Consider the following 12,535-nt stretch of genomic DNA (forward strand, 5'->3'; position numbering starts at 1 on the left):
GTAGATAACAGGAGACAGAGAAAAAAAGATCGATTTACAACTTTACAAGCATGCCAATGTAATACAGAATCAACTATCAAACAACAGGAGTATTACCCCCTTTTCAAGCAAATCGAAATAGCAGGAAAAAAAAATCAAAAAGGGCAAATGGTCGTTTCGATCGATGATATATGTATATGTATGTGCGAATATCATCTTTTGCTTTTTGTGCAGGGGTTCAAGAAATTGGTTTACAGAACGAGCATGGCACCACCACTAAGAAGAGCAGCGAGGATATACGCGCTCAATTGCCAGGTACCGACAAAAACGGCCTGCGGGGAAGCACCGGGATAAGCAGCCCCCGAAGAAGTGTGAGAGCTACCGGTTCCAGTAGCGCTGGCACCAGAGGCAGAGCCCGTACCAGCGGTGCCCACGGCGGCCAACATAGTGGAACAAGAGCTACCGGAAGTAGTGGCAGCTTGGGTGGTGGCGGAGCTGCTGAAGTCGCAGGCATTGTTACCGTTACCCTTGGCGGATTGGACCTGGTAGTAGGCGTTGAGGGCCCAGGAGAGTTGGTCCTTGACGGCGCACATGCTGTAGGCACCGTATTTTCCGCTGGTGGCGTTGGCAGAAATGCCGGCAGTGTAGGAGGTGTCGCCGAAGCCGTAGATCAAGTCGAAAAGTTGGCCGTAGTTCTTGGAGTCGACGTTGTCGGAGACAACGCAGGAAAGAGAGGCGACCATGCAGTTGCAGAGAGCTTCGTTGGGGGTAGGGGGAAGACTGGAACTAGCCTTCCAGACAGAGTCGACGGTGGGGCAAGCCTGGAGAGCGGTGTTGGTAGGAGTGTAAGAAGCGCTGACGACACCGCTGGGGGTGGCCTTGGCGATCTCGGTGGAGAAGGAATTGTAATCGGAACGGGTGCTGACGCTAGAGCCCTGGAGAGAGACCAACCCATAGTCGTTGGCCTCGTTGAAGTATTCGTAGACGAAACCACCGTTCAGCATATCCTGCATGTCTGGACCGTACATGGATTCGATGTTGGTAAAAGTACGAGGTTTAACAGTGTTGCAACCGTATTCGGCAAAGAAGTAGGGGACAGAGTAACTGGAGTAGTTCTTGACGATCTCGTTGTAGCCCGATGTCTGGAACGTGGCAGTAGTACCGCACCATTCGTAGACATTGTCGCCGTAAAAGTCAACAGATTCGTCGGCGGAGTGGCAGTTGAAGTAATCGGCGACCTGGAGACGGATATCCTGGGCATCAGCAGTGGCGTAACCGACACCCTTGTTGTAACCCTTCTGCTTGACATAAGCCTTGGAATCACGGACGGCAGCCTTGACGAAAGCGCTAGCTTCAGTGTAGGAGGCGTTGTTGGTGACTTCGTTTCCGGCAAAGAAACCAATGACGTTGGTGTAGTTGGCGAAAGCGTCAATCACAGCAGTGTAGCGCTGGTAGAGAGGGACTTCCCAAGACGGGCTGGCACGGTTGATGGAGTCAGTGGGGGAGCCAAGATCGATGATCATGTAGATGTCGCTGGCGGCGAAGGCGTTCATACATGCCGAGTGGTCCTTGGTAGGGTCGACGCCGTAGACACGGATCGTGTTTGTGCGGATGGCAGTCAAGTAGGGGATATCACGATTGCAAGCATTGATATCGGCCAGAGGGTCGATGAAGCTGTTGCTGCTGGTGGCCGGCTCCTGGTAGGCAACACCGCGGATAAAGAATTGAGTACCATTGGTCTTGTAGAAGAACTTGCTTCCCTTGATGACGATCTCGTCGACGTCGGCAAGAACAGTGCCAGCGAGGAAAGCGCCGGCAGCGGCGAGGGCCGAGAATTTCATGGTGAGAGGGATATTCTGAATGGAAAAAGGAGGTGTCCCTATGGATAAAGCGAATGTGCCGGAAGAGCGAGACACGCTCTTCTACTAAAGGATTAAATGTATAATGAAGGACTGACTATGAAGATGTAAAAATGATAAGCGAACGATCTAAAACGGAAAATAGCTCATGGAGCGTCAAGAAAATGAAGCTTTTTTGGTCGAGAATGAAGGCCAAAGCCAAGAAGAGAGGATGTATGAAAGAGGAAGAAGAAGGGGAGAGCCAAGGACGCAGGTATTATTAAACTGGGGTGCATCAGCGTTCGATTTCAGCGTATTACAGAGTGTAAAACATCCTGTAATAAGCCCCACAGGTAGGCCCCCTTCCGGGTGGTCCGCGCGGGTGGGCCAGGGACAGTCTAGAGCCAATCAGAAACTGAGAAGTCAGTAATTGGCGCGTACTCTCGGCCCAGTTGCTGAGCCACGCTCGCTGATTGGCTCGTATAATACAATACTTGTCTGTAACTACGCTAAGTCCAGAATGGCCGCCCCTTTTGGCCCAGGAGACGCAAAGAAGTCTGAAGCGGAAATGCTCTACGGAGTATAGCTAAGCTACGATGATACAAGACGGAAACCATTGATGTTTGGCTGGTGAACTCGGAAGATTCATCCTTCAAAAGGGGGGGGGGGGGGACGGTCTATTATGATGAGCAGTCAGACATATGAGTTAGTCATGGTCCTGATGGATCTCGTCTGGGTCTGTCTGGGTCTCCTCCGACTCTGTACGGCTTGGTGCTGCTATTTTAAGCGGCCTTGTCTTAAGAGAACACTAGCTTGTCCTTGACCTAGTCAGCGACTCAGCGTTGCTTTCTCTCCACGGAGTACGTAGACGCGGTACCACAGCAAATACATATCAGTCTATTACATAGTACAGAGTATTCAGTGACTACTCCGTACGAATTCAGCAGGTATCGGATTGTTATTGGGATTCATCCGAGTCTTCGTTGTGTGATCTGACCGTGGTGATCCAATTGACTCCTTGTCTTCCTCACCCGGGGCGACTACTCAACTGGTCACCCTATTCCAGAAGGGCATATGGAAGAAGTTTTTGAACGCTCTCAGACCCCAAGCATTCCCTTTCTCTAAAAGATGGAACTTCCACAGATCGACACTCTTGTCGACGGATCATCCATGCAGAGAGTCTTGACGATATCCAAGTCGTCCGTCGTGACTCGTCAGCCCGGTCAGAGTGTCGGCTGTATGTGCTCCGGACGCACTCCGCAGGTATGCGTAGGTAGCAGTAATCACAACGTTGGATCGGAGTTGCTCCCGAGACATTAGACGAATTATTTATTGGAGAATCATCTGTTGACTTGGAAAGTTTGAATTAAGCGCAAATGTCTCTCGAAGAGAGAGAATCGGCATTGGCCGAGTTGTGAAGAGTAAAGGGTTTCCGAAAATGCTCGGCCCGGTATTCGTCACGGGACTTTGACGTCATATGCCAGTGATATTTTCCTCAACATCTGATTTCAGCACGAACGGGATATATTTTGTTCTTGTATAGATACAACCGTTGCAACATATGTTAAACTGACCACCTACTATGTAGTTATCCTGCAATCAAGGCCCACCCGCTCAATCATGACCATGTTTTGACCTGTACGTAGCATCCAAGTATTTTCATCATGTCACTCGCAGCCAATACTGTGCTAGTGGGGATCATCCCCCATCCTCATAACCAAATCGTCATAGCTGGGAAGCGGTTTAATTTCTTCATTGGCAACTTCTTCTCTTCTTCCCTTTTCACTATTCTATACGTCTGACCGATTATCAGCTTTGATTGATTAATCGCCACTGTATTTTGAGATCTTCACTTGAGATAATACAAACATGGCTACGAAGGTGTTGCTCATTGGAGCAACCGGAGAGACTGGCCGATCCATTGCGAACGGGCTACTTAATGCAGGCGGATTTGTACGTACCTTTCCTTTTCCTACCCACCCATCTCTTAAAAAAAGAACGCTGTTTCTAAATACAGACGACAGGAAGTCTACGCATTCACCAGAGCCGCGTCCGTCCACAAACCGCAACTCCTCGACCTCGAAAAGAAAGGCGTCATAATCCGCCAATGCGATCTGACAGCGCCCAAGGAAGAACTAGCCGAGGCCCTGAAGGGAATCGATATAGTCGTCAGCAGTGTCGGGCCGTCCGATCAGCATATCCAGCACAATATCGCGACGGCAGCAAAGGTTGCGGGTGTCAAGCGATTTATTCCATGTGGATTCATCACGATCTGCGCGCCGGGGGGGATTATGTGGTTGCGCGATGAGGTTTGTCTTTTCCCTCTTTCCCGGTTAATGGCCGGCTACTGACAGCCTCACAGAAGGAAAAAGTATACAATCACATTAAACAAATCAAACTGCCCTACACCATCATCGACATTGGCTGGTGGTACCAAATCGCAACTCCACGCCTACCATCCGGCAAAATAGACTATGCCATGACGACCTCCAACGACGAATTGATTGGCGACGGCAGGACGCCCAGTTCATTCACTGATTTGCGCGACATTGGGAAATACGTTGCCAAGATCATTGTTGATCCTCGTACAGAGAACAAGATGGTCTTTGCGTATAATGTGGTGATGTCGCCGGCAGAGATTTTTGATACGGTTGAGAGATTGAGCGGTGAGAAGGTTGAGCGGAGATACGTACGTCCGTTCCCTCCCTCCCTTGCAAAAGGGGGGGGGGAAAGAAGAAAAGAAAAGAGGAAAAAAAATCTTTCATACTGACAAAGGATAGATCCCCGAAGAAACCGTCCACAAACGAGTCGCTGAAACCCGGGCCTCAAGCGAAACATACCCCTTTGAACCGACCAAATTCACCGCTCGATTCGTTGCCGAATATCAACTGTCGTGGGGTATTCGAGGCGACAACGTACCTGAATATGCAAAGTATTTGGGCTATCTAGATGCAAAGGAGTTGTATCCGGATTTTAAGCCGATTTTGTTTGAGGAGTATGTTCAGGAGTTATTACATGGGACTGCGACGGGGGTGTATACGGATCGGATTTCGAGGATTTATTAATCCCCAAAACTTTTTAAGAGCGAGTGTGGAAGAATGTGGAAGAATGGTTATGGTCTTTATCGTTTTGTTGCATTGGAAGCTAGCTGGCTTTGCTTCCACCTAGGTGCGGACGGAGAGGTGAGATAGATATTATACATGGATGAAGCTTTTCGTTATGCCGGCCGGGGGGGTTGGTATACGTGTGTACGTTTGATTAGACGACTCTAGTACTTGGCAGATAATTACCTAAGGTTCCAGTCATTACTACACTCTACGCAACAAAATACATAGCAATAATTTCATTCACATCATATGCTGCAGTAGCGTATCGTATCTACCATCGCTGAGGACGATCATAATCAGGATGCCACTGATCCTGTCCACCGTAGTGCTGATCATACAGACCCTGCACGTTCTCCTCCGCATGACGCTTGGCCTGGATTCTGTCGTATTCATCGAGACCCTTTGTTTCGACGAGCTTGTCGACTTCGGCGCCGACGAGGCCGACGAGAGCCTCTTTTGCGAAGGCGTGGGAGACTGGTTCTCCTATACGAGTTGTAAGCATCATGGTCTAAAAAAGCGGACGGGGGTGGAGGGGGGGTTTACCCTCGGCACGGCGGTGGTCTTCAAAAGCCTTGAAAGCCTCGAAACTGGCGGCTCCGGCAATCAGTTCGTGAGAGAGCTTGCCTTCATGAGGCTGGCCGCCGTAGACCTGCTCGTGAGAGGCTTGAGATTCGTCTGTGTTTAGCAGTATTTATTAGTCATGCATGGCATGCATATGCAGTGCGAGAAGATACATACCCCAACCGAAGAAACCCATGTTGATGTTGTATGTATATAGATATATATATGTCTTGATTGAAGAGGAGTAAGTTGTCTGAATGAAGGAGAACTGTGAGTAGGGGGAACAGCTTCTTATAAGCTGCGGGGACTGCTACCCCTCACTAGACAGCTGTATGATACAGAAAGGTATCTCGTAATGTAAGCTTTGGCCAAGTAACTTGGCTAAAGCTTCGATATGGTGCTCCATTTGCTGTCAGTCTACCAATCAGACGACATTTTATCGCAGAGAATGAAGAATGATTGGTGCAATTGAGCAGTTTCAGACGACAACTCAGCCACACTGGCCATCGATTGGTATATCGAAACCATGTATCGTATATACCTGTATCGATGCGTCTTTTTATTTAAATGCCGATGCCTGGGACAGCCAATTGTCGCATCATACAATACCCCTGAACCACGACTGACTGAAACAAATGGTCTCATAAGAGGAGCAGATCAATCTGAATGACACAATTGCGTCCTATTTGCCATCCCATTTGTTCCTCTGTGAGCGTGGCTGGCTGGCTGGGAGAATATTCTGTTGTCTCGTACGAATGGCGGGGCAGGAGGAACATACCAGCCACAATACGATGCTGCATCGTGGCGGTGCTCGATGGGCATCAGATCAGTCAGACGGAGATACTTGCCATCAATTGATCAATAATCAAGCAATAGGTTGAATATGAAAAGTATGATCCCGATGTCTGATGTCTGATGTCTGATGTCTGATGCGTACGTAGTCGTGTTCACCGAAACTCGTAAATCGTCATAGCAGTAAACTCACTTGACAAGTCCGCACTCCATCAACCACCACCACTAACCTGGAAACCATTGACGATCCTCAGAAGACAGAAGAAGAAGAAAATGCCACCCAAACTCCCCATCGCAGACGACTTCCCCCCAAACGCAACCATCACAATCTCCTACCCAGGCTCACCCGACACCACCCCACCACCCACCTCAACCTCCGCCCATAACATCCTCATCCTCCTCCACGGCCTAGGCGACACAGCCACCAAATTCGCCTCCTTCGGCCGCGCCCTCAACCTCCCCGAGACTATCTGTATAACCGTCCAGGGTCCCACACCCTTACCGAGCAGTTTTATCGATATTCCCGGTGGAGGATTCCACTGGGGCGATGACGTTGTCTTTAACAATGATAACGATAGTCGGACCGAGGGGGCGTTGGCTATGGATGCCGGGTTTGATCGTGCGCGTCGTCTGTTGGTAAAGGATGTGATTACGGATACTTTGGTCAGAAAATGTGGGTACAAGTTACGCGATATAATGCTTTTGGGATTTGGACAGGGCGGGATGGCGGCGTTGGATGCCGCGAGGGAACTGGGTTTACATCCCCCCGTTGAAGATGAAATGACCGTCGCAGCATCGATTGAGTCTTCGACGGAGTCGACCTGGACGCCGTCCAGCGCGAGTGCGAGGGAAGGGAGGGGTAAAATAGGTGATAAATCGTATTATCCCTCGTTGTCGGGTGTGGTTTCGTTTGGTGCTGCTTATCCTCTCTCGGCGAGTACGTTAGGTCCCAAAGACAGGACGCCGGTGTTGTTGCTTGCAGGTCGAGATGATGGTTTTTCGGCGGTGACGGATACGGCTCTTAAAAGGACAAGGGATATCTTCGAGTTCGTCGAGATTCATCGTTGGAATAGACGAGGGGATGGTATGCCGCGGAGCAGAGAGGATATGTTGCCGGTTATGCAATTTTTTGCGAGGAGACTCCAGAGTAGGAAAGGTGTGCCAGATGGAGCTATTGAGTTGACGTGACCACTATATCGAAAGTCTAGTAGTTTACAATGCAATAATACTAACATCCTAATATAATATACACTTATTTCTCCCGAACGTCTTCAAGCGCCTTTCTAGCGCGAGCAATAACCATCTTCGCCCGCCTTTCAGCACTCTCATCCCTTGGTAAGGACGGCCCATCTCGAATCAACCGACGCAACACTTGCTCCGTCTCTATCAACGCAGTACGGCCCTGTTCGCGAACTTCAGCTTGCCATACAGCTCGCGCATTTTCCCATTTGACCTGTTGTCGACGAAGGGAATACATCAACCCAACAGCCGCGATTGTGCATGCTTCGTACAGACCAGTTGACGCGGATGTGTATAGTAATGCCGATAGAGCCGACGTTAGACCTGCAGTCGAGGCGCTGAAAAGTACAAGGCCCTGCGAGAGCGCTTGTAAAGACGGGACAGTCGTTTTGAGCATGTGCAGACGGCTAGTAGCGATTTGTAGTGGCCAGGGAGGGGTGTCGCTTTCGGGCTGCTCTGTATCCTTGACGGGCGACGGCTCTGCCAGATTTGGAGTGTCGGACGCTCCGTCTAACAGACCAGTCTGCTCAACACGTCCTGCCGTCCAAATCATTTCCTTCTCGGATCGGGGGAGATATCTAGTTTGTAGAATCTCTGACGTGACGGATCCCACGTCGTCGACACGCCAGAAGAGTTTCCACCATGACAGTCCATTCCATCTCTGACTCGCAAAGCCCTCGTCTAAAGCGTTGCGAAGCTCGGTATGAGCCCGCTCAGCCCATATGGAGACTGACTGGTCAAGACTCCGGCGGGTCTCTGCAGATGTATCAGTCAACGCCAATTCCTTGCCGCGCCTGACTTCTTCCACAGTAACCCCTTCTTCAGCTGCATCTAGCAATGATTCGATGATTGTCTGCAGCTCCGAGCTCAATCCTGACTTCGTAAAGGCCGTAGGTAACCAGTCAGCCACCGACTGAACACCACCTGCCGTCCAACCACGCTCATATTCCGATGCAAATCGAACCGATTCCCGAAACTTGTCCAATGCAGTCTCTGCCACCTCCGTGTTCACAAACGTCACTGCGCCATCCTTTTGTCTATCTCCCTCAACACCCAACTCAATAACCCCATGCACCAACTTTTCCGAAGACTTCCAAGCAGCACGACCCAATAAACCAGAATAGGCCAACAGCCCTTCTGTGCCCGTACCAAATATGATAGTTTTGTGGACCGGGTATCTAATCAGTTCATGTCCACCACTCTCCATCGACTGAACCGTAATCGTCGGCACGAAAAACACCTCATCTGTAATAGGGCCCGTATCCGGTTCTTGACCCGGACCAAGTGTGCTCACAAACAATTCGATCCGGCCTTGTTTCAGCAGGGGAGAGTTTATCGATATCGTAGGACAAAGGTTATTTTCGACAATGCCGGATTCTTCGCCGTATCTATTTCCAGAATCTATCAGCCGATGGCCCTTTGTTTGCAGAAATGTAACGATTAGATATACCGAATGAGTAATCCATTCGACCCTTCAATTCCATAAGAATCTATCAAATCTTCCCAAGACTGTCGCTCCGTCAATGGATCCGCCAAAAGTAACCTAACCAGTCGACGAGTAGTACGCGCATTGTTGACACCAAGCACTACCACCAAATCAGCCATAAACACTTCAGACCAGGCAGGGGGGAAACTACCAGCAACACGAACAACAGGCTCCTCAGACTCCAATCCACGCTGCACAAGCTGCAATCGGCTCAAACTGATATGATCCGCAGCAACATCCTCCAACTCCTTGAGCGCGGCGTACAACTCTCGAAAGCGGGCGGGTACGCTCTTGTCGACGACAAGACTAGCCGAGGAATTCAGTCTCGTAGGAGCTGACACAGTCAAATATCGACGTGTCGCTGCGTTGATTTTGGGGGTGTTATTGTCGTGGAAAACATGTCGAAAACCAGCCGGGTTGCGCGCTCGGTAACTATTCGTGACTGTTGAGACGGTTCGTCTTCGCCATGTTGAGCAGGAAGGACAGTAGAATACTTTTCCTTCTGTTGTAATGCCTACACCGGTATTCTTTCCTGCAAGAGGACTTAAGCTCCTGCGAACTGCGGTGCGCAGTTTTGTAGGCATTCTGGGGTTGTTATAAAGAAGCTATCTTTTCTGGATTCTGCGGATGTCAGCTTCTTTTTCTTTTACGGGTACGTTGGCTGGCTACGGTTCCGCATTTCGGGTGCCGGTACCTTTTCAGCTATAAACATCAATGTTTACATTGACAATTTTCTACAAATATTTCAAAAGAAAAGCAATTGTTCATCAAACTCGTAATCACATCAAGACGCCCAGCCACGAATACATCATTCCAACCAGCCAACGCTCTGCCGAACAACATGAAATAGAAGAAAATCCTTGAGTTATTTCATTGTTCATTCCGCGGTGTATGTACATATCTCATGTCAAATACATTTGACATTGTGGAAGAAAGAATTAGAGACTGCGATAGGATTAATTCGCATGGGTATATTCTTTTAGTAACAACCGACGTTAACTAGAAGCTTCGCGATTTGCTGCTTCTCTTCGGCGTCTCGAGTTTCCAGACCTGATAAACATTAGAATCTTGTAAATATACCTTATAAGGGGGTGAACTTACATGCTAATACGTCTAGCCACAGTGGCCAACCCGGTATCGTTTTCGGCCTCTCGTTGAGCCCTTTCAAGAGCAATTCGGCGATCCTCCTCGCTCTTACGAGCAACTTCTTCCTGCGAGGGAGGTAGTCGCTCGTTTTGTAAATCAACCTTGCGCGCATCCTCAAAGTTGTGAATCGCTTGTTTGATACCTTCGGCACCAAGCATAAGTGTTCCAGCAGGGAGACGACCACCAGATGCAGTTTTGAGTTCGGTAACTCGCTCAGATTCCTCTCGCAACACTTGGAAAACTCGGGAGAGACGGCCAATGGCGAGGATTTTATTCTTGATTGCACGTCGCTTGAATTCGCTGTCGTCCTTATCGGTAGCTGATGGCGGTGAAGGTAGCGTAGGCGAAACGGATGACGGAGTATCGTCTTCGAGTTCCTCTTTTGAGCAGGTGTTCAGGATGGCAATGAGCATATCTGTAATCTTCTCTCCCACAAAAGGAAGCGACCAGGTGAAAACATCCATGAAATTAGGAAGCCAGTACGGATGAGGCGTGCAATTGAATTGACGGATATTCATCACGTTGTTCTCGTACTTGAGAACGGCTGCCTTGTTATTATAAACGTCCAAGTAATTCGGTGCGCTGAAAATCGTCATCACACTCGGGAAGCCAGTGGTACGAGTCTTTCGATACATTCGATAACCCGCATCTTGTGCCTCGTGGGCTCGAATGATTGAAAGCAAGTTATTCTTCTCCAGAAAAGCGCATGCAGCCGGATACGAGAAGAAATACGAACATCCTCGGACGTTGTTATGCACAAAATATTCGCCAGTCTTCTCCTGTCCAAATTCCTCCAACGGATCAGCCCAAAGGATGTCGCACATCAATCCATGAGTAGGAGGCTCCCTAAATCGATCGATAGCTTTGATATCTTCGAGGGTATGCAACTCTGGACTCAAACCCCCATGGATACACAGAAACTGTTTATTCATGACGGCAGCCAAAGGTAGAGCGCAAAAGGACTCCATACATGCATCGTAAACCCTCTCAGAATACTTGTGCTTGCACTCGAGTTTAAAGGTGAAGTAATCTGTCAAATGGCGGCATTCGTGATTTCCTCGTAACAGCCAAAGGGAATTGGGATACCAAATTTTGAGCGCCCATAGATAAAGCACGCACTAGACATTCCGTTAATCCACGATGCAGAAAACATGGCCAAATAGAACCAACCTCAATGCTAAAGTAACCTCTATCGACATAATCACCCAAAAATAAATATCTGGTCTCGGAAGGATCTCCGCCGACTTCAAACAATTTCATCAAATCATAGTATTGGCCGTGCACGTCACCGCACACCGTGATCGGAGCGTCCATTTCAAGGAGGTTGGGTTCGGAGCGAAGTATTTCAGTACCGGCGTTGATAATCGACAGCGCTTGTTCTTCTGTAAGTCGTCCTTCTCTGTAAAAATGCTGCTTCAGGAATGGCAAGTTGGGTTTGCTGGGATCATCCGGTGACCAGAAACTTTCGTCCGAGGGAACTGTGAGCGCCGGCGCCTGCACCTCTTTTTGATATCAGTATGGTATCGAAATGGGGTTAAATCGACACCAATTAGTGTCGACAAAGACAGGGGACAATACCTTTGCATACTCGTTCCATTGTTGACACTTGGGTGCCATCTTCCATCCTGTGCAAGGTAAAATCAATCTCGGGCACGGGCTTTTTGTGCGTCACCGCATGTTCAATCTGCTTGTCCATCATCTTGACTAAATATCAATATCAAATCGAAATCTCAAATTCAATATTAATATAATCGGCTGAAAAGATAAATGGACGCCCGTACGGCTGAGCGTTTGGAGCAAGGTCGAGGGGGGGAAAAGGAGGAGAGAATGGCGGGAAGGAAACACAGATTGAGAGCGCGTGTGGCGGCGGGGCCCTTTTTTTTACTACTACTGGGAGCCGTACGCACAACTCAAGACGACGAATGTGTATGCTGATCGATTGTATGTCACTCCACTCGATCTGTCGAAGAGGACCTTCGATGAAATATTCAGACGGGTGGTTGTGCTCGAGAAACGTGTCGAGTGGGAGGAACGACGAAGAGGGTTGGATCAAGCTCTCGGATATTTATTGAAATCGCAAACTAGATGCTCGTGCGGGTCGCGTGCGCTGTGAGGGTTTGATAAGAGATCTACCAGTGGCAAAAGTGCAATACCGCTGGAAAGATTGGAGGAAAGAATCTGGCTTTTCATCAGATTTGTCGCGGAGTTAGTTGAATGTGCTGTGCGGCTGACTGTCAGGTAGGAGCCTCCAGAATCAGGCAGCGGACACTGCATGGATTATTCCTAATCATGTGATTTTTGGTCAAGATTGGTACGGAGTTTTGCTGTATTCGGTCATATCTCTTGAAAATGAATTCGCATTGTATTGGTGATGGTTTATAGTGTAC

The 12,535-nt window shown here is 48.9% G+C and overlaps 6 protein-coding genes across 8 annotated transcripts; 2 read left to right on the top strand and 4 right to left on the bottom strand.

Moving 5' to 3' along the window:
- Window positions 1-34: 34 nt before the first annotated feature.
- On the bottom strand, window positions 35-1,820 carry TSTA_118460 (1,3-beta-glucanosyltransferase, putative; the record flags this gene model as incomplete). The annotated part of the gene is made up of 2 exons (XM_002482024.1): window positions 35-73; window positions 240-1,820. The coding sequence occupies 2 exons, from the start codon at window positions 1,818-1,820 to the stop codon at window positions 35-37; spliced, it is 1,620 nt and encodes a 539-aa protein (XP_002482069.1).
- Window positions 1,821-3,388: 1,568 nt separating this feature from the next.
- TSTA_118470 (isoflavone reductase family protein) lies at window positions 3,389-5,356 on the top strand. 3 transcript variants are annotated; one of them, XM_002482025.1, is made up of 5 exons: window positions 3,389-3,455; window positions 3,631-3,770; window positions 3,842-4,126; window positions 4,180-4,506; window positions 4,598-5,356. In XM_002482025.1, exons 2-5 carry the CDS (start codon window positions 3,687-3,689, stop codon window positions 4,880-4,882), a joined length of 981 nt encoding a protein of 326 aa, XP_002482070.1. In that variant the 5' UTR covers window positions 3,389-3,455; window positions 3,631-3,686; the 3' UTR covers window positions 4,883-5,356. The 3 variants fall into 3 exon arrangements, with proteins under 3 accessions (XP_002482070.1, XP_002482071.1, XP_002482072.1); XM_002482026.1 differs by lacking the exon at window positions 3,389-3,455 and having other exon boundaries at window positions 3,609-3,770; XM_002482027.1 differs by lacking the exon at window positions 3,389-3,455 and having other exon boundaries at window positions 3,609-3,770; window positions 4,180-5,356.
- TSTA_118480 (CipC-like antibiotic response protein, putative) lies at window positions 5,196-5,681 on the bottom strand (the record flags this gene model as incomplete). The annotated part of the gene is made up of 3 exons (XM_002482028.1): window positions 5,196-5,407; window positions 5,468-5,599; window positions 5,663-5,681. 3 exons carry the CDS (start codon window positions 5,679-5,681, stop codon window positions 5,196-5,198), a joined length of 363 nt encoding a protein of 120 aa, XP_002482073.1.
- A 559-nt stretch (window positions 5,682-6,240) lies between these two features.
- On the top strand, window positions 6,241-7,465 carry TSTA_118490 (Phospholipase/Carboxylesterase superfamily; the record flags this gene model as incomplete). The annotated part of the gene is made up of 2 exons (XM_002482029.1): window positions 6,241-6,361; window positions 6,462-7,465. 2 exons carry the CDS (start codon window positions 6,241-6,243, stop codon window positions 7,463-7,465), a joined length of 1,125 nt encoding a protein of 374 aa, XP_002482074.1.
- Window positions 7,466-7,529: 64 nt separating this feature from the next.
- On the bottom strand, window positions 7,530-9,586 carry TSTA_118500 (uncharacterized protein; the record flags this gene model as incomplete). Its single annotated transcript, XM_002482030.1, has 3 exons — window positions 7,530-8,904; window positions 8,967-9,102; window positions 9,154-9,586. The coding sequence occupies 3 exons, from the start codon at window positions 9,584-9,586 to the stop codon at window positions 7,530-7,532; spliced, it is 1,944 nt and encodes a 647-aa protein (XP_002482075.1).
- A 162-nt stretch (window positions 9,587-9,748) lies between these two features.
- Window positions 9,749-12,119, bottom strand: TSTA_118510 (calcineurin catalytic subunit CnaA). The gene is made up of 4 exons (XM_002482031.1): window positions 11,727-12,119; window positions 11,319-11,650; window positions 10,104-11,266; window positions 9,749-10,052 (listed from the first exon to the last, which is right to left on the bottom strand). The coding sequence occupies exons 1-4, from the start codon at window positions 11,845-11,847 to the stop codon at window positions 9,998-10,000; spliced, it is 1,671 nt and encodes a 556-aa protein (XP_002482076.1). The 5' UTR covers window positions 11,848-12,119; the 3' UTR covers window positions 9,749-9,997.
- Between the last annotated feature and the right edge of the window lie 416 nt (window positions 12,120-12,535).

Source organism: Talaromyces stipitatus, genomic scaffold (assembly GCF_000003125.1).
Source record: "Talaromyces stipitatus ATCC 10500 scf_1105507295555 genomic scaffold, whole genome shotgun sequence".
NCBI classification, from domain to species: Eukaryota; Fungi; Ascomycota; class Eurotiomycetes; order Eurotiales; family Trichocomaceae; genus Talaromyces; species Talaromyces stipitatus.